The 26993-nt window shown below is 49.1% G+C and overlaps 1 protein-coding gene across 2 annotated transcripts in view; it reads right to left on the bottom strand.

Annotated features, from left to right (window-relative positions):
* The window catches only part of TTLL9 (tubulin tyrosine ligase like 9), a 45455-nt gene extending 19172 nt beyond the window's left edge, over positions 1 to 26283 (bottom strand). The window contains exons 1-7 of one of the 2 annotated variants that reach the window (XM_079128288.1): positions 26052 to 26283; positions 22963 to 23006; positions 19756 to 19848; positions 13007 to 13118; positions 11887 to 12072; positions 1107 to 1175; positions 687 to 761 (exon numbers count right to left, since the gene is read on the bottom strand). In XM_079128288.1, the coding sequence (XP_078984414.1) occupies positions 687 to 761; positions 1107 to 1175; positions 11887 to 12072; positions 13007 to 13118; positions 19756 to 19848; positions 22963 to 23006; positions 26052 to 26066 (594 nt within the window). In that variant the 5' untranslated portion in view covers positions 26067 to 26283. Of the gene's footprint in view, positions 1 to 686; positions 762 to 1106; positions 1176 to 11886; positions 12073 to 13006; positions 13119 to 19755; positions 19910 to 22962; positions 23007 to 26051 lie in introns of both variants that reach the window. The other variant, XM_079128287.1, reaches the window with a different exon arrangement.
* Between the last annotated feature and the right edge of the window lie 710 nt (positions 26284 to 26993).

The following is a 26993-nucleotide window of genomic DNA, read 5'->3' as shown; positions in this document are numbered from 1 at the left end:
TTTTTTGTACTAGGGAATGCACTCAGGGGCACTCGGCCACTGAGCCACATCCCCAGCCCTAATTTGTATTTTATTTAGAGACAGGGTCTCACTGAGTTGCTTAGGGCCTCGCTAAGTTGCTGAGGCTGGCCTTGAACTTGTGATCCTCCTGCCTCAGCCTCCTGGGCTGTTGGGATCACAGGCATGCACCACTGCACCCGGCCCTTTCACAATTTTTAAAAGGAAACAAACAAGAAATTCAGTCCTTCATTATCACTGGCTGTGGGACAGGTGCTTGACACGATATCCACAGGAGGCCAGTGGTCAGATATTAGACAGCTCGGATACAGGCCACTTCCACCGATGCAGAAAGTCCTGCTGTGGTGCTGCCCACAGGACATCCAGCCGCCCCGAGGCCCCTGGGCCATCCCTGGCCCTCTACACGGCCACCAGCGGGAAGGCTGCTGCGCTCTCACATGGGGGGTGCAGCCCTCCAGGTCTGCAAACTCTTTCCCACCCGTGGTCCCCTTGGTGGTCACTCGATGAGGAGCCCAGGCTCAAAGACAAGGGTCACACACTTCCTGGGCTCACATGGTGGCCCTGTGCTGGGAATGGTCTCCTGGGCAGACCCTCCCGCAGACCCCCAAGCTGCTCCCACCCGGCAGCCAGACTTCCTCCCTGGGACCCCAGCCAAGCCCTCTACTCACATGGCTTCCGGACGGATTGATTGTGCAGCGGGAGGGCTGGGCCTCAAGGCCCTGAAACTTCTTGCAGGCCGTGCCCTGACAGTGCATGGGAAGAATGGGAACACAGGTGGCAGAGGGGAGATGCATTAATTGAGCACCTGCTGTGATCCCACGGGAGTCGGGTCATCCTGCCCTTCCCACCCACACACCATCTCACTACCAAGGCTCAGAGGGCTTCAGGAATTTCCCTAAGGACACACAGCTGTTGAGAAGCAGAGGCAGGATTTGACCCAGGACTTCTACTTGCCCAAGGTCACACAGCTATTGAGTGCCAAGGTCAGAACCAGTCTGGTTCCAGCGACCCTGCTCTGTGCACAGCTGGCTCTCTGAACTTTGAAGGGAGAGGAGGGGAGAGGGCAGCGGAGGTCTGGGGAGGCTCACCTTCCTCCAGTCCATGATGTCCTTCAGTCTCCGGAAAAGGAAGATGCCCTTGCCCTGGGACCGGGCTACCTGGGGGGAGGGGCGGGGGACACAGAAGGGCCTGTCTCAGCTTGGCAGTTTCTAGTTGACCTCAGTACCTGGGGCCCCTCCCCAGCATTTCTCTAAATCCATCTCCCCCTGGGACCCCTCAGGGGGCCCCAAAGGCCTGGGAGAGCAGGGGGAGGAGGAGAGACTCCTTTGTGCACAAAGACTCACATTTGCATGAATAATGCAGAAGAGACAATTAGAAAACCATTCCTAACAGTCCTGGGAACATATCATCCAATTCTTTTTTTGGAAATCAATTTGCCTTCCTAATTAGGTTTTGCTTCTGCTAATACCGAAATCAGCCTGCCTGCCCTGACCCCCAGTGTGGTAATTCACAGCCTCACCGAGGCTGGGCCCGGGTGGATCTTCCTGAGCTGCGGAGCCTGCAGAGCGGTCCTCTGCCCCAGGAGCCCTTCTCCAACGGCGGCCGCCTGTCAGGTCTTGCACAGCTGCAGTGCCCAGGAACTCACCACCCTCTCCTCACCCCCCAAACACAGCCCATTCCGTTGCAGGATCACTTTGCTAAGCAGCCATCCAAAATGTATATCCTGGGTGCCTACTGTGTGCCGGGCGTTATGCAATAACTGCGGCAGACCTCAGGGAGCTTCCATAGCCTAACCTGTTTTGAACTGAAATTTGCCAGCCTGGCCTGGCTTCTAGGGCCTCCTAAACCAGGTCTGGTTCCTGGATACCAGAACTGCCCTATAATTATCTATGGCTACTGACTCTGTCCCCTAGAGTCACCTTTTTTTCGATGCGAATGCAAGTGCAAATTCTCATTTCTCTCTTCTCCTCTGAGCATGGTCTACCTGGCCCGCCAAGGCTTTCTGTCGGAGCTTGGGGCTGGGGATCTTCCAGGCAGGGCTGTAGAGGTTACCATGCTCATGCGGGGGTGGGGTGGGGGGCCTGCTCTGCCTGCCACTCTGTGCACCCTGGGTCAGGGCTGTGTGTGCCCAGAAGACGAGGGGGGCGCGGTGGTAGCTCAGGGACAGTCACGTGTGTGGCGATGTTGGAAATGGAGGAATCAGCGTACAGCAAAGGCTTCATGTCACCCACGGTAAACAGGCACTCGACTTCACTAGTCACCAGGGAGACGCAAAGGAGAATCACAAGATGGGATGCCGCACACTCCCTGAGAAGTCAAAGACGACAGCACGTGCGGGGGAGTTTGTGGAGACACCAGAACTCCCACATGCTGGACAGACAGGGACGTCCATAACAGGGTCACAGGGCTGGCGCCTTCTGGGAAACTGAGGCAGCATGAAGACCACCCCTTCAAACCCCAACTCTGCGATCAAGTCAGGAAGAGTTCAGACACGTCGCTCAGAGTAACAGGCATGAGTTATTGAAGAAATGGGAAAAGGGAGAGGGGACACTCTGAAGGGAGAGAGTGGGTCTGCTCAGAGAGGAGAGGGACAGTGTGTCTCTCCTGCACTCCAGTTTTACTAGGGATCCCAGAGAAGTTTCCAGAGAGTCCCGCCCAGGTCCACCTCTTGGCTTTTGACTGACAGCATGACACCACACTTTCAAGTCCCCCCTGCCATGACAGCTCTAGGTCACCTTGGTCCATGCTAACCGGTTCTAATTGGATTCTTTTTTTTTTTTTTTTTTTTTTCCCTAATGGATTCTTAACCATAAATCTTACAGATTTTATGGTTAGGAGGAACTATCCTTATCTCTACTAGCCTTATCTCCCCGAGTTTGAGGATCTGGTCTGTGAAAAGGGTCACCAAAGTCTCCCCCTCAGGGTGACTTGGGCTCCTTTTAGCAGCATTATTTGGGGTCTGTGTTTCTCCTGAAGTGAGCTGGTAGTTTGCTGAGGAATGTGACATCACCTGTCCACTTAAGCCAGGCAGGGCTGCAGGTAAATTGCTTCTTGGAAAAAAAAAAAAAGCATGCAGGGGTCGGCACAGCGGGCCTGTTTTATAGAATGATTCCCTTGATCTTGTGTTTCCGCTGTCCTCACTGTCTGTTCCCTGCCAGCAGCGCTACCCACCATAGTTTCCACTTACTCAGTGGAATAGTATACAGCAATGAGAGCTGGCAATTTACAGTCACTCACACCAGTAGGATGAATCACATTACTGTTGAGGGAAAGAATTAGACACAGCGTGGAAATAGCCATATTCCAACAATATCAATTACAAAATCAGAAAACAAATCTGTGGTGTTAGTGGCTCAGGGGGTTGTGAATGGTGGAGGTCCAAGGGGAGGCGCCGAGGGGCTGGTAGTTTTCACTTATGATCTGCGTGCTGGTTACTTGGATGTGTTAATTTTGTGAAAATTCATACCAGACCCCTATAACTTGGGCACTTTTAAATGTTTTCCTTCAACTAAAAGGTGTCCTTTAGGAGCTGGGGCTGGGGCTCATTGGGAGAGCGCTTGCCTAGCATGTGTGAGGCACTGGATTCGATCCTCAGCACCATGCAAATATAAATAAAGGTACTGTGTCCATCTACAACTAAAAATATATACTTTTAAAAGTGTCTTTTAAGGCTAGTACCCTTTGATTTCAGAACCCATGGTCACCCCTGAAGCTGTTCTCCTTCTTCTCTTTTCTTGCTGGCAAAGCCCCTCTCTCCATGATGGGGTTACAAAGGCTACATACTGGTTTTCCCAGCTTCCCTTGCAATTAGCAGAAACCACGTGAGCCAGTGGCTAACGAGAACTAAGGAGACATCTTCTTAGCAATTCTGGGAAGATTTTCCTTTGTGTTAAAGATAAAAGGAGAGGGGGCGGGGCCAGGGGCAGTGGTGCACACTTGAAATCCCAGCTACTCCAGAGGCTGAAGCAGGAGGATTGAAAGTTTGAGGCCAGCCTCAGCAACTTAGTACGAGACCCTGTCTCAAAATAAAAAATAAAAATAAGGGCTGTGGCTGTGGCTCAGTGGTTAACTGCCCCTGGGTTCAATCCTTGGCACCAAAAAAAAAAAAGGAGAGAGAGAGAAAGAGAAGAGAAGAGGCAGAAGGGAGAGAGACAGGAAGAAACGAATGGCCCTTCCTTCTCTGTTGCTACTTTCTGAGGAGGTGATCTGCAGTCACAGCAGCCATCGCATATCCATGAGGTGACAAATCTGATGACTCGAAGCCAACACGGGGGAAGCAGAGTGGACAGGGAGAAGGCACCTGGAGCCTTAATGGCATCCTGAAGCACATTCCGCCACCTGGAATCACCAACCTCCGGCTCTCTTGTTAGGTGAGAGATAATGAAATGTCGTTATCGTTTAAATCATTGTTAGTAACCTGGCAAACCTGTTCTAAGAGATGCCCCCCTAAGGGAATAATCCTAAAAATGAAAGGTAAGCGTCCCGCGGTCATATATCAGGGCTGCTAAGACTGGAAGTCACCCATAGCTCTGGCAGATGGTAGTTTCCAAAACCAATCACGACATCCCCAGTCCCATATGTTCTCCAGAACCCCACCAAGAGGTTAAGTCAAGGCCCCGCCCCTTGAGTGGGGGCGGGCCTTCAGGACTGCCGCAGCTAATGGTGTGTGGCAGAAGTGGCAGGGCACGACTTCCAATGACGGATCAGGAAAGGCAACGTGGCTTCCACCCTGTTGCAAGCCCAGACGCCATGCTGTGAGGAAGCCCTACTCACACGAGGGGCCCACAGGGAGGAGCCAAGTCTTCCAGCCCTTCCCCTGGCTGAGCTCCCAGCCAGCAGCCAGCACCATCTTGCCAACCCAGAGAGTGGGGCCAGCTTGGAAGCATCCTCCAGCCTCAGAGGAGCTGCCCCAGAGGATGCTGGCACACAGACGGGCCCTCCCTGTCAAGGACTGCCCTGGCTGGAGGCTCATGAGCTAAAAAGGAGAGCTTAGTATTGTTTCAGAGCATTCAGCAATAGGTAACCAGGTTCATTACAGTGGCAATATCCATGGCTAATACTTATCAGTGTACTCTCTACCAGGCCTCTATGGCATGGGCATTGATATTACTCCCATTTTCAGCCAAGGGAACCAGAGAACAGAGAGGCCAAGCATATTGCCCAAAGTCATCCAGCCAGCAGCTGGTAAATCCAGGATAGTTAAATCTGTGCTACGCAAGTCTGGAGCTCATGCACCTCTTTGCAGAGTGCCATGGGATACACAGAATCATATGGTAAGCATGGGCTTACTTCTGGGAATATTTATCATACTTGACAACTTGAGAGGAAAACATTTTTACCTATCAAAAGGTACATCTGCAATTGGAAAACATTTGAATGGATTATTAGAATGAACCATAACTCTGATTTTGTACCAAATGTGGCCATTCACAGTCTTTGTCTCCTTACCAAGAACCACATTTGGATCAACTTCTTCTGGTCACCCAGCCCTCTGGGGAGATCTGAGCCCACATGGTGGTCCCATGCTACTGCCGTGGGACTGGTTCTGGCAACTCAGCCCTGTTGGGTGCCCAGAAACCAAGCTGTGAGGAAGCCCAGGTCACACGAGGGGCCCACTGGGAGAAGCTGAGTCTCCTCTGCTGCAGGGGAAGTCCACTGCAGAGACTTCTGGGAAGAGTTTGTCACTTCTTTAAAAGTGACACAAGGCTAGGGCATTCCTTTATTCCCGTGGCACACAGAGGTGTAAGGAGGTGAAGCTGGAGCCGTGGCAACCACATTGTGCCGGAGAGGTGCGGTCCCCTGATGGGCTAGGAATTGATGGGGTTGTAGAGCTACCCAATAAACCATCCTCTGTCTGGCCATTCTTCATTAGAGGAAATTCCCTGCGTCTATAAACTTGAAAGAGAATAAAAACCGCCTTCATTTTCACCCCGCCCTACGTTTTACAGTCCCTTCTGTGATGCGTGCAGTCAACGCATCGTAGGACCGTCAGCCCTGCCTGTGATTGTGCCATCAGAAGACATCACAGCTATTTTACATGTTACATTACAGTTGTTGCAGATCCTCAAAGTACTGTTTATGGGCCTGGGGTTTTGAAATGATGGTGGCGAGGGGGCTGCTGTTAGACTCTTGGATAGTTAATGACAAGCACACAGGTTCCAGAGCTCAGAGGATTGTTTAGTAATGTGTGCGGCTGCCCTGAGAATCCTCACGGGCCTCCAGCTGCAGGAGAGCAAGGCTGGAAGGTGCCAGCTGCTGCCTGCTAAGAAGCTTGAACCCTGGACTCCTTGCCAGGGCTGCTCCCCACTGAGCCTCTGGGGGGTGGAGGGTACAAGACTGGCGGGTTCCTTAGGCACAGGGGACTCCTCTCACCGCAGGAAGCCTCCCCAGGCCTGGCTGGACTTCCCTCAGACTGCTCTGCAACAGGAAGTCCTACCCAACCTCCCCCCATCCCTCTTTCCCTCTTTCCCTCCCTCCATGAGGTCCCACAGCTCCTCCTCCTCTCCCAGCTCCCTCCCCATTTTCTCTCAGAGGCAAAACTCTGGCATGTGGAGTCTTGTCTTGGACTCTATCCCTTGAGGGACCCCCAACTAACACAGGTGAAAGCTAGTTACAACATAGTTGTTTTATTTTGTAACCAAATATGCTTTGACTATGCCTGTAATCCCAGTCACGCGGGGAGGCTGAGGCAGAAGGGTCCCACGTTCAAGGCCAGCCTGGGCAACTTAGGGAGACCCTGTCTCAAAATAAGAAATCGAAAGGTCTGGGGTTGTAGCTCAGTGGTAGAGCACCTGGGTTCCATCCCCAGTACCGCAAAAACAAAGCAAATGAGAAAAACAAAACAGAAAACTCACTAGTCTTTCATGGATATATACTGTATATACTTAGTGAAAGTTCCTTAAATTGTACACATCAAATATGTGCAGATTTTATGTTGATCAGATCTCAATAGTTTTTTTTTTTTTTTTTTTTTTTTTTTAGTTGTAGATGGACGCAATACCTTTTTATTTTTTGCGTTGCTGGGGATCAAACTCAGGGCCCTGTGCTTGCAAGGCAAGCACTCTATCGACTGAGCTATCTCCCCAGCCCACCTTTATTTTATTTATTTATTTTTATGTGGTGCTGAGGCTTGAACCCAGTGCCTCACATGTGCTAGGCAAGCGCTCTACCACTGAGCAACAGCCCCAGCCCTTCAATAATGTGATTTTAAGAACACTGTTGTTATATTTCACCAAGCGTCGAAAGGTTCATAGTGTTAAGACAGTTCAGATGCCCTACCCTCTTGTTCCAGTAAGCCACGATGGTTGGGTTTTCTATTATTTGCTGATAAAGCATCCTAGCTCTGAGACAGTTTTGGCGAGGCAGTTCGAGATGTGCTGTTTGGTGCACACCGTGTACCGAATGTTAAAACGTGGCTCTTCCCACTGGTGGATTGAGCCCAGGGTCACCAAGGATACCTGTGGCCCTGTGCCAGGGGTTAGAACAGCTTGGTGGACACATAGAATGATGGATAGGCGAGTCCCTGACCACCCAGCACCACAGGGAGGCAGGAGGAGGGAGAGTGGCCCCTGTGATCTGTCTGCCACCTCCCACACCCCAGCAGGCCCAAGCTGCAGGGAGGGCAGAATGCTCAGATGGGAAAAAGGATGTGCATCCATGTGCTTTATACGCTAACCTCAACATTTTTTCTTCCTGTTCTAGGGATCGTACCCCTGGGCTTGCGCACGCTTGGCAAGAGCTTTACCACTAAGGCATGCCCCAGTACCTAGACTGGATGTTAATGGATGTTTGTGCTCTCCAAGACTGACAGCTGGGGGTGGTCTGGGCTCCAGCCCTGTAGGAAGAGGGTCCCAGCAGAGTGGTACTGGGGGACAACGCTGCCTCCTCTCTCTGATCCAGCCGACCCTCCCTGGCTCTTTTGCCACCACTGCAGAGGAAAATGAAGGCTCACAGGCTCCAGGGAAACTGCAGAGGGGATGTGGAAGGACGGGGTTGCTAGGGACTGGCCAGGACACAGCAACCCTGTGAGAACTTCTGCCTGCGGGTGGACATGCACCAACCAAGTCACAATGACAGGCCTTATGGGAAGAGTGGGGAGACTCAGGGGACAGCTATTTCCCACGTTTAAAGTCCTGTTCTACCTTTTAATATTCCCTTCTTCCCAGTGGTATCCAAACAACAGATCCCGGGACTAACACTCCAGGCCCCGGTTCTCAAAGTGCAGCCGCAGAGCAGCAGTGGCACCCTCATCCCTGGAGCGACCTTCACCTTACTCATCAGCCAGGTGAGGCTCTGCTGCCCAGTTGTTTGGTCAAACACTTGTCTAGGTGTTGCTCTGAAGGTCCTTTGTAGATGTGAGTAACATCTATAACTAGTAACTCTAAGTAAGGATAATGCCCTCAATGTGGTTGGGGCTCAGCCAACTGGTGAGGGCTTAGGAGCAAAAATGGAGGCTCCGTGGGAAAGAAAGGATTCTGCCTAAGACTGTAACATAGAAATCCTGAGTTCCCGGTCTGCTGGCCTGGACTGTAGATTTGGACTTGTGGTGCCCACAATATTGCATAAGTCAAGTACTTAAGTGCGCGCTGTGCGCGCACACACCCAGGCTTCAGTTTCTCCGGGCAGTGCTGGATGATACTCTGGAAACCTGTCAGGACAGCACAACTGCTCGCAGGTCTGCCCAGGCGTTGGGAGTCAGACACTCGGGTAGGTGCGCTGAACCAGGCTCTGCCAGAGAATCTGACGTTCCCCAGTTTGGGAACTGCTGCTTTCCAACCTCGCCACTCAAAGTGTCGACTTGGGACCAGCAGTGACAGCATCCCCTGGGCGCAGCCTCTAGGCCCCAACCCAATCTGCTGAGTTCGGCTCTGCATCTTAGCCAGATCCCCACAGGATGCGTGGGAACATTATAAGAAACACTGCCCTAGTGCTCCCCAGGGGCAGGGAAAAGAGGGGTGTTTCCTGGACTCTTGGAAAGAACAAGTGAAGTGAGACAATTATTGGGCACCTAACGCCAAGCCCTAGATAGAACTTGCGCGATCCATGAATATAATACGTGTAGCTTCATCGAATTCTCTACCCTGTAAGGCGGGTCTGCTCAGTCCTTGTTTACAAATGAGGAAGTGGACTTGCAAGGACTGAGTAACCTGCCCAAACCGGGTGGATGCAGAATCAGGTCCCAGGGCACGCCCATTAGCCGCACTGCTCACCCCCCGGCCACGCCTACAAGCCGCACCGCTCCCCCACGCCCACTAACAGCACCGCTTTTCCCAGGCCACGCCCACCAGCGACAACCCTCTGCCAGGCCACGCCCACACGCAGCACCGCTCCCCGCCCCTGCCGCCACGCCCACAGGCCGTGCGCCTCGGCGCTTCAGAGTGGAAGACACACAGCCAAGATGCCGCCCCTTAATTACAGCTGTCTTGTGTCTGCCGCTAACAAAGGCCGTGGGCCGGGAAGGGAATCAACCTAACACGCAATTGCTCATTCCCAATTAGCTCAAATTATCATTTGTCTAAGAGATAATGCTGGGAGCTGGAATCCGCCCCTGGTGGGTCACAGTGTTCATCTGCCTAATGCCTACTGCTCCAGCCCCAGCCTTTTTTTTTTTTTTTTTTTTGGCACCGAGGATCGAACTCACTGAGCCACATCTCCAGTCCTAATTTGTATTTTATTTAGAGACAGGGTCTCACTAAGTTACTTAGCGCTTGCTTTTGCTGAGGCTAGCTTTGAAGGCGATCCTCCTGTCTCAGCCTCCCGAGCCTCTGGGATTACAGGCGTGCACCACCGCATCCAGCTCAGCCCCAGCCTCCTCACTGTACCTTCCTGAGAAGCAGAACTGGTGAGAGGACCAGGGAAAGAACTGGGAAGTCTGGGTACATCCAGGCTGGGACCCCGCTGGGGCATTCTTTGCTTCTTCTCCTGGCCCTGCACTGGTCCCCATGCCAGGTGACTCAGTTCACGCCAGCCAACACTGGGCCTGCCTCTTCGGCTCCACAGGAAGGGCTGCTCCCTCCTCCCTCACACCCAGCTCCTTTCCTGCGACTTGGCACTTTCTCCAAGGGCTGATGCCCTTTGAGGCTACGGTGGTGTTATGGTTTGGATCTGGAACGTCCCCCAAAAGCTCTGCAGCAATGTCCAGAGGTGGGTCATGAGGGTTCTGACTCCATCAGTGGATTAATCTATTTGATGGATTAATAATCTGAGAGGTGGTGGTAACTGTAGGCAAGTTGAAGGAAGTAGGTCAGGAGGCCTGCCCTGTTCCTGGCCTCCTCTCACTTCTCTCTCCTTTCCCGTTTCTGACTGCCATGAGCTAAGCAGCTTTCCTCTGCCATATCCTTCCACATAATTTTCTTTTGTTATGCAGTTGCAGGAGAACTATACCACCAAGCCACATTCCCAGATCTTTAAAAAAAAATTTTTTTTTTTATTTTGAGGAAGGGTCTTGCTAAGTTTCTGAGACTGCCCTTAAACTTGAGATCCTCCTGCCTCAGCCTGCAGTGCTGCTGGAATTACAGGTGTACCCTACTGCACCTGGGCAAGTGATATTCTGATTCTGCCTCACCTCAAGCCCAGAGTGATAGAGCCGCTGACCATGGACAGAAATCTCTGAACACATGGGCCATAATAAACCTTTTTTCCTTCAAGTTCTATCAGGTAATTTGGTCACAGCAGGGAAAAGCTCTAACAGGTGGCATGTGGCTGAGAGGGTAGTCCTGGTGCCCTGGCACAAGGAAGGGCTGAGCATCATCTTGCCCTCTGCTCCGTTTCTTGACCCTGGAAGGTCTATCCAGAGCAAGGCCTTCGCACATGCAGTTCTCTCTGCTGGAATGCTCTTCCCTACCTCTGCCTTTCTCCAGGGTAACTCGGGCATCCTTCAGGTCTGAGATCAGTACTAATTCCCATAATCATCATAATGACTATCATGTACAGAGCACATGCATCACCTGTGTTAATTTGTCTAGTACACAGTACTGTGCAATAGGTACCACAGTTCTTCCCACTTTGCACGTGGGGAACTGGGGCACAGCAAAGTCGAGTAATCTGCCCAAGGTCACACAGTATTAAGTGGCATGGCTAGTATTTGAACCAAGGATTTAGCCTCAGATCTCAATCTCTCACTTCTTTTGAGTAGCTTGCCTGTCTGGGGAGGTCCCCACCCCTGTACCCTCTCCTGACACTGTTCTCCTTAATGACATTCAGCACACCTGTAACCACACAACACACGTGTCCTTGGTTGGCTTACTGTCCATCCTCAAAGGGAGCAGAGACCACATGTGACTTGCAGAAAGTTGGATTCCCTGGGCCTAGGTCTGTGGCTGGCACTTGGCAAGGGCTCAGTGAGCATTTGTGGGATGCTTGAATAAACAGGCCTCGGGCTCTCCATCTTTAAAATGGGGTGATGCCCCACCCCCAGGCAGAGGGCAGTAAATCACTGGACAGGTCCACCCACTGTTTTCTTTCATGTCAGGAAGAAGGGCTCCAGATTCCCTGCCTCATCCCAATGATCACTTGTTCATTCAACAATATTTATTGGGGAGAAAAAGAATAACAGAATGAATCAAAAACTATTACCCTAGGTAAATGTATGATTACACAAATGGTATGCCTCTACTTCATGTACAAACAGAGAAACAAGATGTATCCCATTTGTTTACAATAAAAATGAATTTAAAAAAAACCAACAATAGTAAATGAGCACCTACTGTGTGCTGGGTCCACACACTGCAAAGAAAAGGAACTCACACGGCCCTTCAGGGAAGGCAGTCTGTGCTTCTCGCAGAGCACCCAGGCAGCCGGAGCACCCTGTTTGGGTCCCCGGGGCTTCCCAGGATCCCTGCTGTCTCCCTCCCTCAGGCCCCTGCTCACCGGCTTCATGATCCAGGTGATCCCTGGGTTTTTGCGAAACTCCTCCACAAACAGGTGGTACTCGCAGGGCATCTCGAAGGTCTTGGGGAAGAAGTCGCACTTGGCAGCCTCCAGCTTTCCCGCGTCCCGCTCCAGTTGTTTCCGAAATCGCTTCAGGTTCTTGACCATATAGTTCTTGCGGGTCAGCTGGGCAGCAGGGTGGGCGGGTGAGCCACCAGCCCCTGACCCCAGCCCTGCCACCCAGCACACCCCCAGCCTCCTCTCTCTGGCCCACAAAATAATAGGAACGGTCAGAGCTACTCAGACAGAGAGGCTGCTGGTCTGTGGTTACCCAGGTCACAGGCAGGGAAACTCAGGTGGGGCACAGTGAGGTCGGTTGTCCGGGGCTAGCCAACCAACAGGTGGCATATCCAGCATTTGATCTGGCCTTTTCTGACCCTGAAGTTTGTATTTATTAATCATTAAGCTACACTGAATTCTATTTTTAATTTATTTTTGGTACTGGGGATTGAATCCAGGGGTGCGCAACCACTGAGCCACATCCCAGGCCCTTTCTATTTTTTTTTTTTTTTTTTCTTTAATTTTGAGACAGGGTCTTGCTCAGCTGCTTAGGGCCTAAATTGCTGAGGCTGGCCTTGAACTTGGGATCCTCCTGCCTCAGCCTCCCAAGTCTCTGGGATTACATGTGTGCATGCCGCGCCCAGCTACACTAACATTTTAAATCTCCCAACACTGGTTCCTCCAGATCTGTCTTTGACGTCGGGTTCCCTCCAGATCTCCTTCTATCTCGAGACCCCAAACTTCTCAGCTTGGCTCCACCCTGAAGTCCTCCAAGCCTCCTGCTCTTTGCACCCCAAAACCAACCTGCCCCTTATAGCCTGTGTCTTTAAATCCACATCCCCAGACAGGCTGCTCCTCAGGCTTTAGACCTGCACAACCTCAGACCATTAGCTGGTCAGCACTCTAGGCCACATGTCCCCCGCCTGACTTGTGCCCGCCATCCCCTTATACTTTCCTGTCCTGGTCCTGGTCCTTGTACCTCCCAAACCAGCTCCTCCTTGCCACCACACCCAGTAACTTGAGTTGGCGGGTTGGGTCCCTTCTGGCCTGCCCTGCTCACCTCATAGTGATTCCGAAAGTGACAGATCCTCACGTGCTCGTCCATGTAGGTGTGGTCAAAGTTCTCCCGCAGCCAGCTGACGTCACACCAGTAGAAGTCCCACTCCCCTTCACTGGGGGGAAGGGACAAAGGGCATGATCTGAGGACCTCAGCACTGCTGGGGTCTGGGGCCCTGGGACCTGAGGGGCCCAGGGAAGGGCACAGGGCAGTGTGTCCACCTGGAGTCTTTCTGAGGCCGTGGGCACCACTGTCTGCAGGTTGTGCCTTCCCTGAACCCTTAACAGATGTGGCCGCACTGAGCCCGGGTGCCCAGTGGCCGCAGCTTTAGCCAGGGCGTGCCCATCCAGATCCCAGTCCACACTAGGCCCTTGGAGCATGCCACGCCTGTCCACGCCCCTGCCTAGGCCCTGGAGGCAACTGCGCTTCCCTCCGCAGCCCACGTATCGAATGAAAGTCCTTCCCATCACAGCGTCCCCTCTCACTAAACCTCAGAGTGGCCCCAAGAGGTGACAAGGACCATCCCACAGCCCCAGGACAGGACGGCCTTGTTCAGCAAGGACACTGCACCACCAGGACTCACACCCGGCTCCGCCAGACTCCACCCGTTCTTCACCACTGTGCTAGAGAGGGACAGGGAACCAAGGGATCTGCCAATCCAGGACTAGAGCCAGGTCCCTGGAGCTTGGGTGCTCAAAAAGATGTGCCCGGAGATAAAACAGCACCGCCATGATTGTTCCACTTCCTGTAAGTAGGTGTGACTGAAGGCCCTGTGTATCCCTAACTGAGTCTGCCTCCTCCTTCTGCCCAGAGGAAGCCATCAGCCCGAGCTTGGTGCCTCCTCAGCCTCTTGATGGCTTTACTCTGAACAGATATGTGTCCGTACAGGGCACGTGGCATGGTTTGGCACGTTTTCCCACTTCCTCCTTGCTAATGCTTATGGCTCACCCCCTGCCAGGCACTGTTCTAAGTACTTTGCAAATATTAACTCATTGGTCCTCATAGCAACTCTCGGTTCTGTTATTATGCCCATTTTACAGATGAGGGAACTGAGGCAGGCCCAGAGAGGTTAAGGAACTCACTGAACCGAGGCCGCTGGGCTCCAGAGTCCAGGCTCCGGCTTGAACCACTCCAATCTGACTCCTCGCAACTCGTTTCTTTTGCACAGACTTATCCCTTTGATTCACATGGTCTACTTCAGTCATTAAACCCCATGTTCCATTTCACTGAGTGAACATACCACAATAGATCCATTTCCAAATGAAGAGGTGTTTGGTTGCTCCCCTGCTGGGTTTTTTTTTTTTTTTTTTTTTCCTACTATGGACAAATGGACTGAGTTTTAAAAAAATATCTTGGGAAAGTTTGAGGCAAAAACTGAGCAACGAAGAGTTAGCTACCTCAGGGTGACAGATGGCTTTGGCTTGATCATGACCGAGTGTGGGAGAACCCTGTGATGGACTGCATTTCTAAAGATGCCAACATGAGCCAGGCATGGTGGCACACACCCGTCATCCGGCCTCTCGGGAGGCTGAGGCAGGAGGATTGTGTGATCACAGCCAGCCTCAGCAACTTAGGGAGACCCTGAGCAACTCAGTGAGACCCTGTCTCTAAATAAAATATAAAAAGGGCTGGGGAGGTGGCTCGGTGGTCGAGTGCCCCAGAGTTCAACCCCAGGGCCAGGGTCAGGAGTTTATCAGCCATGTCCCTGTTTCAGTGTTAACTGGGGGAAAACGTAAAAAAAATAGCAAGACAAACCCATAATCCCACAGATATTATCATAGCGATATGAACGTTCCTTGTTTTAAGTAAAGGGAGTGAGTCAGCTCGAGGACCATCCTAAGCAAACACCACATGCCCGCACAGGTGGCGCACAGGTGGCGGCGGCAATGGAGCCACGTGAGGCAGGAATCACCCCTTTTCCAGTTTCGTTCTGAGTCATGAATGAAAACCTGGGGCCTGGTCCCTCTCCAAACCCGCCCTCAGGCTGTTGCCGCACACACAGCAGTCGAGAGCAATGTTTGGTAGTGGATGGAAACCCCCTGGGGACATGGCCATCTGCCCTCCAAACCCTCGCTCACCAGAGAGCCCCATTCCAGGCTGGCTGGCCGGGGCTCATCCAGCTCCCTGTCCCTCTCCACTCTGATGCTCTCGCAGAGCAAGATCACGCAGGAGTGACAGCCCCCATCCTGGTCCTGCCACAGGCAACGACTCCTGTGTGACCTTGCCCTCTTCTCTGGGCCCCGTTTCCCTACTGGAGAATCAAAGAGTGGACATTTGTGGTCAAGATGATGGACATCAATGAGCCGGACCAATACTAAATAAGTAAGAAGCAGGAGAAGAAAACTGTTTCTTTACAGAGGGATGCTACCTGATAGATGTAAAAGGGATGACCCAGCGAGGGAGTGACCATTTTGTAATTATCGTAATAATAACGGATTTATGCAAGAATCTCCAAAGGATGCAAAGACCACTGTGTGAAGGTTCGTTGGGGCCAGACTATTTGCAGTGTCAAAGTACCAGCCTACGAGATACATAGTAATCACACAAAATTAGACAGCTAATTTTCACTGGAGAAACCTCACCAACACTTAGTGATCCAGGTAACACCAGTGTAGGACACACCGGTACCATGAACCCCCAGAGGGTTCACAGGCCAGGGCACCCCTCACTCTTGTGGCATTCTTGCCAGAATGCACGGCCTCATGATGAGAAGACATCAGACAAATCCCAATTCCGGGACATTCTGCAAAATAAAGAGTCCTCCTTGAATGTGTCAAGGGCATATTTGTGGTCATCAAGGTCAATTAAATGCAAGGTGGGATTCTGGAATGGATTCTGAAGCAGAAGAAGAATATTAATGGAAATAACTGGTGAAATTCAAATGATGCCTGTTGCTTACGTAATAGTGTCAGTGTGAATTTCAGGCTTTGACAAATACACTTTGACGACATGAGCAGCGAATAGGGGAAGCCAGGTGAAGCTGCTAAGAGAAGGCGCTCTGTCCTGAGATCAGTCCCACAGGGCCACCCAGGGACCACTGTATTTTGAAATTTTAAGTTTGAAATTATTTCAAATAAAAAGTTTAAAAATGACATTGAAGGGCTGGAGCTGTGACTCAGTGGTAGAGCGCTTGCCTAGCATGTGTGAGGCCTGGGGTTTGATCCTCATCACTGCATATAAAGAGAACAAAGGTCCATTGACAATTGAAAAATATATTTTTTTTAAAATGACATTGAAAATACTAAAGTTGGATTTCATACCATATGCAAAATCAAATCCAAAACCTGTATGTAAGAGTTCAAAGTATAAAACTCTTAGAAGAAAACACAGGAGTAAAAGAATTGTGATCTTGGAGCAGGCGACGATTTCTTAAATATGATACTCAGCACTAGTAACAAAAGAAAAAAATAGATAAATTAGACTTCATCAAAAATTAGTTTTGTGCCTCAAAAGTCACTGTGAAGAAAGCCCACGAAATGGAGGAAATATTTGTAAATCATGTGTCTGATAAGGGTATAAAGAAAACTTACAGCCCAACAATAAAAAAGCAAAGAACAGGGGCTGGGGTTGCGGCTCCGCGGTAGAGCGCTTGCCTAGCATGTGTGAAGCCCGGGGTTCATTCCTCAGCACCACATATAAATAAATAATAAAATAAAGGTATTGTGCCCATCTACAACTAAAAATATATTTTAAAAAGATTTTTAAATGTGCAATAGATTTTAATAGTCATTTCTCCGAAGAGTTACAAATGGCCAACAAGCAAAGGAAAATATATTAAGTATCATTCACGATCAAGGAAAAGAAAATCAAAATGAGGTATCATTTCACACTGACTTGGATGGCTAAAAATTTTAAAAATATCCATATTGAATATTGGTGAGAATGCATAAAAAATGACTTTTCATGCAGTCCTGTTGGAAACATAAAAGGGAGAAGCCATACTTTGGAAGTGTCTAGTGGTTCATCAAAAAGTTTAATGTAGGGGCTGGTGCTATGGCTCAGTAGAAGAGAGCACTTGCCTACTATGTGTGAGGCACTGGGTTTGATTCTGAGCACCATGTATAAACACATGCATCAAATAAAGATCCATCAACAACTAAAATAATATTTTTTAAAGTTAAATGTAGAGTTACCACAGGACCCAGCAATTCTATTTCTAGATGGAATTTTTCCCAAGAGAAATGAAAACATGTCCACTCAAAGTTTGTACCTGAATGTTCATAGCAGTATTATTAGCCAAAAAGTGGACAAAACCCAAATGCCCATTCACTAATGAAGAGATAAAGTATGGTATGTCCATACAGTGGAATATTATACAGCAAATGAAGGGAGCTGAGGATAGCTCAGTGGTAGGACATGTGCTTAGCACGTGGGAGGCCCTGGGTTCAATCTCCAGAACCAAAGAAAAAAGAAAAAAAGAAATGAGGTACTGATACAACTGATTTCGGGGCCTGTAGGACCTTCCTGATTGGAGAACTCTTGAGGCAATCTGGGGTCAGCCTCAGGGTGTGACTCCCACCTCGTCAGCGCCAGAAAAGTCCGCACACTCTCTTCTACGTGACCACTGAGCAGAGGCTGAGGAGGGGCAGGTGAGAACAGTGCCTTTTTCCACGCGCCCGCCCCCACCTGCTAGTCACCTCCCTTCCCTGGGACTCATTCCCTAGGTCCCCACTCATCTTTCATTATATCAGTTCCCCTGGATCCAGGAGGAAAAAAGCCCTCATTCTGATTCTAGCAAGAGGGCAAATCCATGGTCACCGCCGTTATCAACATCATCATCCTTGCCATGACAGTCCCCAAAGTCCCAAGGAGCGGGCGCTGCTGGGTGCACTGCCTGTACCACAGCTTGCCACGGACAGCTGACTCCGAATTTCTTGTGGATGATTTAAAGTCTGTCTCCCCCGCTGACTGCAGCGCCAGGATCCATAACAGTCACCCATTTGTTCTTTCAATCCCCGAGAGGCTGCTGGAGTGAGCGGGGCAGAGCAGAGCCTGTGACTCCGCAGACAGGCAGACCAGCCACAGATCCCAGCGCAAGCCCTGAGAGGCCAAGGAATCTCTCCATCATGGCGTTTTCGCTATTTTGTGGTCCAGGTTTCTCATTGGTAAAATGGGAGTGATAACAGCACCTACCAGATTTGGGGGGATGCCTAAAAGAGATCATGGATGCCAAGTGCCAGAGTATCTAGCAGAGCTACTTCTTCTTTTTCTTTCTTTCTTTTTTTTTTTTTTTGGTATTGGGATTGAACCCAGTGGGGCTAAACCACTGAGTCACATCCCCACCCCTTTTTTGTATTTTATTTAGAGTTTATACTGAGTTGCTTAGGGTCTCACTAAGTTGCTGAGGCTGGCCTTGAACTCACGATCCTCCTGCCCGAGCCTCCCAAGCCACTGGGATTACGGTGTGTGCCACCACGCCCAGCCCAGCTATTGTTAAGCAACAAATATTTATTAAGCAGCTCAGCATGGCCCCTTACCCCTCATAGCCACTCTCCCCTTTTCCTACAGTAACAGAGTTCTCAGAGTTTATCTGGGGAAAAGCAGTGTACATTTTGCAGGTTTCCTTGCAGCTAAGTATGCCACATGGCTAAGTTCTGCCAAGCAAGATGTGAGGGACTTTGGGTTCGCGTCCTTCCAGGGAATGATCGTGCCTTTTTTGTTTCGGTACTGAGCATTGAACCCAAGGGCACTTTACCACTGAGCCACTGAGCTACATTTCCAGCCCTTTTTATTTTTTGTTTGTGACAAAGCCTTGTTAAGTTGCTGAGGGTGTTATGAAGTTGCCGAGGCTGACCTCGAACTTGTGACCCTCCTGCCTTGGCCTCCTGAGTTGCTGGGGTTACAGGCGTGCACCACTGTGCCTGGCTGGGCTTTCCTTGCCTCTTCCTGCCTCCTGCTGCGTGAAGGTGGGCTGTAGCTCCACTTGGCCCCGTGAGGATGAGGGACTTGCTCAAGGCAAAGCAAACTAAAAAGATGGCACTAGCTAGGTCCCATATTTCTATCCTGCCTCCTCACCATCTCTGAATTTCCTGTTTATGGACCTCAGTTTGGGGGTGGGGTGCAGACAGATGAGCTTCTAGCCCTCAAAGCCTCTTTGGGTCTCACTCACATAGCCAGATGTTGTACATTTATTCTACTCAGTTGGCAGCTCCAGAGGTCAGCATAAAAACAGAAATGTGTGGGGCTGGGGCTGTAGCTCGGTGGCTGAGCAGTTGCCTTGCATGTGTGAGGCACTGGGTTCGATCCTCAGCACAGCATACAAAAATAAACAAAATAAAGGCATGCTGTCCATCTACAACTACAAAAAAATATATATTTTTAAAGCAGAAATGTAGGCTTACAGGCCAGTCACTTGTTCTAGGTCACAGAACTAGTAAATGACCAGGGAAGGTTAGTCCTTGACCTGGGCCCCTCCCAGGAGGATTCGAGCCAGCAGGTCTATGCTGACAGCACTCCCTGTTTCTCCGGAGAGCCACAGGGCACCGCCAGCATCAGTCAAACTGAACTGGGCACCCACCTGCTGTGTGACCTTGAGCAATTGATGTAATACCTCTGAACATTATCATACCTGATGGGATGGTTGTAAGGCCTAAATTAGAGACGGTGTGCATGATTTGACCACCACATTGTGGGTGCTAAATAATGTCACAGCTACTTTGGGGCAAGTCTTAGTGGCTACTCAGAGAACTAGGAGGCAGGAATCTGTAAGAAAAAGGGACAAGGGGTGGGAGGAGAGGTAGGTGGGCTCTTACTCTTTCACTTCCACCCATCCGGGCCTGTGGCGCAGGACGTCCATCAGAGTGTTCATAAGAGTAGTCTTGAACCGGATTAGTGCTCTCTGTTCTCTGCAAGACAAGGCAACAGAACACTGGCTGGAATCCATTACTTTCCTAGGATGGCCCAGGGCTAGGAAAAAGGGAGAGGAAGAAAGATCAAATGTCACACCTAGAAATGCCAAAAAGAAACACCCGAATTTCAGAAGTTAGCATCCTAGTGTGACAACACTTGAAATAATCAGAATGAGAATTACTGAAACTCTGAATCACTGATAAAAAGCAAGTATCTCATCCAGGGCCTGCCCTGTGCCGGGCATGTGCTGGTCACTTTATATACACCATGACTGATTCTCATATCGTGTGCAAAGTGTTTGCAGATTCCCTTTCCTGGCACTCACCTGGGAAGATGGAGCCGTGGTGATCTTGCCCTGTTCCTCCTACTAATACAACTAAAACCCAATGCACTCTTATGAAACGTAGGAAAACTGAAAGAGAAGACGGCAGAGTGGTTTGGGGCCTCAAGACCAAAGGAAGGACAAGGTGGTGAATCCCCTGGGTTTTCTTTTGGACTCTACATCCCAGGCGTGGAGATCAAAAAGCCAGCCAAGGGCAACCCAGAAATGCCAGTGGGCACAGACTTAAAGGGAGCTCTAGCAGAAGCCTGCTCTCTCTAGCCACAGGACTAATAGAGCAACCTCGGGGAAGGGAGGACGGCCATAACTGCTCACTCCAGCAGCATCCGTGGCCCGCACCCACTCATGCCAGCCAAGGCCCAAGGTGAGTCAAGAAGGGAAGCCCCTGCTGGGGTGGTGTCACCAAAGGCCCGCGACAAGGCTGGGCTTCCCCCCTGCCTGGGAGACCCCATGGAGAGCCTGGACCTCCTCTCCCACCCCACAGTGACCAGCTGTCCCTGTCACCCTGGGGTGATGTCAAAGGAGGCCTTGGTGGAGAGTCGGAAATCAATAAAATTCAAAACAGAAAAAAATCAATAAAAGAAAAGGCTCATTCTTGGGAAAGATCAATAAAACCGACAAAGCTATTTGTCAGCAAGACTGACAAAGAAAAAGAGAGAGAGAGAGACAGAGAGAGAATGAATTACCCACGTGTGAGAACCGCAGTTAGGAGCAAGCCAACACTCCTGCGCACCTACGCGCGACAACCCGCACTTGTGGGCCTTGGAGAGCACTCAGCTCCACAGCACCCTAACGTGAAATGCGTCATTTAGATAGCGCTGTAACTACCGAAGAAATCCCATACATAACTTTAAAACTCCCAAAAAAGACATCTTCAGGACCAGATGGTTACACTGGAGAATTCCCCCAAACGTTTAAAGAAGTATTAACCCCAGTTCCACAGTCTCTTCCAGAAAAGGGAAGAGGAGGGAGAGCTTCCAAATTCACTTTGTGAATTTAATGTTTACCTGCTATCAAAATCAAACCAAGAAGCCAGGTGTGGCGGTGCACGCCTGTAATCCCAGCGACCCCGGAGGCTGAGGCAGGAGGATTGCAAGTTCAAACCCAGACTCCGCAACTTAGCAAGGCCCTGAGCAACTCAGTGAGACCCTGTCTCTAAATAAAATATATTTTAAAAAGGGCTGGGGATGTGGTTCAGTGGTTAAGCGCTCCTGAGTTCAACCCCTGGCACCAAAATTAAATAAATAAATAAATAAGTATAAAAATAAATGAAAATCAGACAAAGAAAACTGCACCCAGGGGCAGGGGATGGGCCTTGAGGTAGAGCACTTGCCTAAGCATGTCAGAGGGTGGGATTTGACCCCCTGCACGGCAAAACAAACAAACAAAAAACCAGCAATCAGAATTTAGGAATACAGGAGAATAATTAACAATACATAAAAGTCCAAAGGTGAACACCAACAAAATCATTGAAAATGCAGCCCAACCTGTTCCCTCCTCCAACCCTGACGAGCTCAAAATGGCAGTGAGGATGTCAGATAGGAGTGAATTCCATCTATATGGAGTCACGGCCCAACCCAGGCTTGACTCAGCTTTAGAGGTCAGAATAGTCAGCCCCGACCTGAACTGCTTGTCAGAAGAAAAAGTCTGCCTACTTGGAAAATCAATCACCCAATCATCCAATGTCTGTGTGTGTCTCTCTCTCTTTATATTTAAATATATATATATATAATATATATAATATATATAATATATATATAATATATATATAAATACACACACACACACACACACACATATTTTTTTAATTTACTAAACTCATACCAGATACAAAGTTCCTTCAGTATGAGCAACTTTTTTTTACTGTTTTCTTTTTTCTCTCCTGGCTCTTTTCAGGATTTATTTATATTTTAGGATTTATTTTTACATATCAGAAAATCTAATGCAGAATTAAGAGGAAAAAGGGATGACTGAAATAAATTAATAAATGATTTAGTATTGAAATTATTAGATGAAAAGTTCTAGAAATAGAAATGTTAAAGGAATTACAGGGGAAAAAAGTGGATATTACACATAAATAGATGAGTTGTTGCAGAAAATAAATGAAAAATCTAAAGGAAAACCAAATGGAAATTCTAGAATGGAATACTAAAATAAAAAATTCAGTGGAAGGGGTTCATGGTGAGGGCAGTGGTAGATCACTTGCCTAGCATGCTTGAGGTCCTGGGTGCGCTTAACAGGAGCTTATGCATTGCATAAGAAAGGGTAGTGAATTTCTGGACAGGTCAATTGAATTAGAAAGAAAAATGTTTAAATAAACAGAACCTCAGTGACTCATGGGGTAAACATCAAGCAGTCTAACATACGTGTAATTGGAGTCCCAGGAGGAGATGGGGAAGGGAAAAGGATGACTGAAAATTTCCCCAAATTCCATTATCAACCCACAAATCCAAGAAGCTCAATTAACTTGAGGCAAGATAATCACAACAAACACCACACCAAGGTAAAGCACAGTCAAGTTGCTGGAGACCAGGAAGGGTTACTGCCAGGGGTGGAGGTAGGGAGACAACCAGACTAACTTCTGACTTCCCAGAAATAACGTGGGTCTGAAGACAAGGGAGCATCATCTTTCAAGTGTATAAAGAAAAAAGTCAGCCTCGAATTCAATAGCCAGCAAAACGGAAGGGAAGGGATGAGGGAAGGGAAGGAGGAAGGAAGAAGGAATGGAAGGAAATTAGTTCTGTTGATTAGATCCAGAGGGACCACTCACCGCTCTTTTCCTTTTGACAATCCATGGCCCTTGTAATTTTGATTCTGTAAGGAGAAAAGGAAAATGATGTAACTGATTTTGCATATCCACCTGCCTTCCCAGCTCACTTACTGCAGAAACCATCGTGCTCAGCAATGCCTAGGTCCTGAAACACAAAGTTCCAACCTGGTCAGGTTCTCATTCACCATCATGTGCCAAGAAAATCAGTGCAGAATTTACCTTCTATCCCTCTGCACTGGAGGCTAGTTCCATAAGCAACACTGGTAGAGTGCATGCCTGGTTTTTGATGCTGCAAAAGTTCAACTTTGAACCCCAGTTTTGAAAGCTCAGTTTATTAGGCTCTGTGAAGAGGATCTGAGTCTATCCTAATTTGGGGTTGTATCTCAGTAGTAGGGTGCCTGCTAAGCATGTGTGGAACACTGAGTTTGATATCCAACTCTAAAAAATAAAAAAAATAAAAAAAACTTTGAGTATTTGATTGGACCTAGAATCCAGGAAAGGGCTGTGTCAGACTCAGCAATGTTAATTCCTTTCACCTAAAACAGACCTTTCAAATCCCCAATGTGTGTATGTGTGTGTGTGGGGGGTGTTTTTCAGCTTCAACCGTATCCAAAACAGCTTGTTCCCCTGGTAAAACTAATCCTGAAGGCATACATGAAAGAGAAACCGAAATTGGTCCTGTGCAGCTGACCTTTAAAGTTGAGACAGAGCTGTTGTCTGTATTCGTTTTCTGCTGCTGTGTAACAAATTGCCATAAATTGAGTGGCTTAAAATAATGCACATTCATTATTTCCTAATTTCCGTGGGTTGGGAGCATGTGCACAGCTCAGCAGGCATGTCTGCCCTGGTCTCTCAAGGCTACGTTCAAGGTGGTGGCTGGAGTCATGGTTCTTATCTGGGCTGGAGGCCTCTTCAAGCTCATTCACATATTGGCAGCATTTGGTTGCTTGGGGTTGTAGGACAGAGGTTCCTATTTACTTACTAGCTGTCCACTGGGGACCACCTGCTGTTCTTTGCAAAGTGGCTCCATAGGCAGGCAGTTCACAACATGGGTACCTCCAGGACACCCTGAGCATGTCCCTTGGACGCAACTCCCTCCCCTCCAAGTCAACTATGATGGTTTTATATAACATAATGTAATCATGGCAACAGCTATGCCAACAAGTTCACCCACACTCAAGGGGAGGGAATTATACATGGCACCTTGTACAATGACCTTGGGGGCCATCTCCCACACCATCGTACCCTCAAAGAGCCCACGGAGGGGGATGCAGGATCGTGCTTTATGAAGATAGCAGAAGTTAATTCCCCACAAAAGGAAATAACATTGTACCCTCCTTCCATCCTACTTGCCCAGCACTGGGTGGCCCATCCTATATATTTTTGGAACTTATGCATTTAATCCTCTGTTTTCAATTCCACTGTTCATGGGTTTATCCAGCTGCTCCAGTCTTTGCAAATTTTTTCTTACCTTACCAAATTACATTGGCATGTTTGTCAAAATTCAGACTATATTTGGCTTTATTTACTTGTCTATCCTTATGCCACTATCACATTTTCTTAATTATTGTAGTTTTTTAGTAAATCTTGAAATCAGGAGTGTTAAGTCCTCCAGCTTTGTTTGTCAACATTGTCTTTGCAATGAGATGCCATTTGCACTTCCATATAAATTATATTTTATTTATTCATTTATTTTTGGTGCTGGAAATTGAATCCAGCTAAGCATGGCTACACATGTGCTCTACCACTGAGCTACACTCCCAACCCCATCTATACAAATGTTTAGAATCAACTTGCTGAATTCTACTAAAAGACATGCTGGGATTTTTGACGAGGATCACATTGACTCTAAGATTATTTGGGAAGAAGTGGCATCATAAAACACTCTTCCAATTCATTAAAAAAAAAAAAAGTCCTAAAAAAAAAAAAGTCCTTCTCTCTCTCTCTCTCCATTAATTTAAGTCTTCTTTATTTTTTTCTCAGTGTAGTTTGTAGTATAGAAGTCTTGCACATTTTGTGCAAGGTACGCACAATTTATTCTGTCCTTCTCTTTTAATAAGTTTTTATTCTCAATTCTTTGGGTCATTTGAAAGAAAGCACAGTCCCATATCAATCAAAATATAGGTGAAATTGCCTCTCTGACAACAAAATGCACACCATCACCAAGATGCAGTCTGCAATGTTTTTCTTTCATCCAGCCTGGGTCCCCCACACTCTGATGTGCAAGGTATGGACTGTTGAGTGTCTCTATCCCCTGGAGATCTGCCCTTTGTCTCTCCTTTCAAAGGAAGCAGACAGGCTGATATGGGTAGGGACTAGTGCAGTAGATATTTCTTTCTGTTTTTAGAATAATGCTTTTAAAAAGTGATGTTTGATTAGGACTGGGTGGCCCATTCCTGTAATCCCAGCGACTGGGGAGGCAGGAGGATCCCATGTTCGAGACCAGCCTTGTGTGTGTGTGTGTGTGTGTTTTACTGAGACCAACCCAGGACTTCATGCATGCTAGGCAACTAGGCACTGCACCACTGAGCTAGATATTCCCAGGCTGAGACCCTGTCTTTATAAAATAAAAAGGACTGAGAATAAAGATCACTGGTAGAGTGCTCCTGAGTTCCATTCCCAGTGCCAGAAAAAAAAAAAAAAGAGAGAGAGACAGAGAGAAGGAAGGAAGGAAGGAAGGAAGGAAGGAAGGAAGGAAGGAAGGAAGGAAGGAAGGAAGGAAGGGAGAGAGGGAGGGAGGGAGGGAGGGAGGGAGGGAGGAAAGAAAAGATAGAGAAGGGGAAAAAAAGATGTTTTAATCTCTGACATTAAAGAGTATTGAGTATTGACATTAAAGAGTATTGCCGAGGCTGGCCTTGAGCGATCCTCCTGCCTCAGTCTCCTAAACAGCAATTTTGTGAGGACAGCGTAGAAACCCGTCCTGTAACTTCCCCGCCCGCGCGGCCACGGCTGGCAGTCTTCGGTCCCAGCGGGTCGCTTTCCTCCGGGGCAGGAACCCCTCCGCGAGGACCCGCCGGGGTTCTGAGCCCCAGTGGCTTCCCTCCCTCTCTCGGAGGACGATGAAGCCTCTGGCTCGGTGCCATTCCTACCTTTGGTCGCGACATGACGCAGTTCCCCAGGGCCAGATCCAAGCCGCCACTGCTCGGGCTAGAGCCTGTGCGTCCAGTTGCCAAGGTGACGAAGGGGCGCCCGGATCCGCCGCTCTGATTGGACGAGCCAAGGGCGCGCCTCGCGGTGGGGTGCGAGACCCCGCAGCTTGCTGGGCGTCTGGCTGCCCAGGTCCCTCGACTTGCCCCACCTTTCCGCGACCTGGGCACACCGGCCAGAGGCTGGCTGCCCGCCCCGGGCACTTACTGCCCAGCGCCGTCTCCAGCCCTGCTTCCTTTGATCTAAAAGCGCTGCTTCTGAAAAGCTGTCCCTTTTTGGTAAAGGCCATGGTACTCTTTCCTTACTCAACTGACCACTAAGACACCTGGTCAGTGGTAACATGACCAGTCCCCTCTGCTCTCTTTCAATCACTTTCTAATTCTTAAGCAGCATCTCTTATGCCAGAACTTCCCTCGACAGCAGCCTCCTGATCAATTTAAACTGTCCGTCTAGCCCAATCCATCCCAATCCATTCATTCTCAGGCTTTTTGGTCAAAAAGCACTGGAAGACACAAATTCAATCATGTCTCTCCGCTGCTTGTGTATAACCTTCCCTGGCTCCCATCACCTGTAAGACTCCATCACCTGTAAGATTCCTCACCTTGATCGGCAAGTTTTTGTTTTTTGTTTTGTTTTGTTTTGTTTTGTTTGTACTGGGGATTGAACCCAGAGGTGCTTAACCAGGGACACTGAGTCACATCCCCAGCCCTTTTTATTTTATTTTATTTAGAGACAGGGTCTCACTGAGTTGCTCAGGGCCTCGCTAAGTTGCTGAGGTTGGTTTTGAACTCGCGATCCTCCTGCCTCAGCCTCCTGCCACCGTGCCCCACAATCCAAAAGGCTTTTACTGGTCTGGGGTCTGAAGACTTGACAGCCTCATCCGT

Source organism: Sciurus vulgaris (assembly GCF_902686455.1).
Source record: "Sciurus vulgaris genome assembly, chromosome: 2".
Lineage (NCBI taxonomy): Eukaryota > Metazoa > Chordata > Mammalia > Rodentia > Sciuridae > Sciurus > Sciurus vulgaris.
The sequence above is the reverse complement of the archived record's forward strand: the minus strand, read 5'-3'. Positions and strand labels throughout refer to the sequence as shown.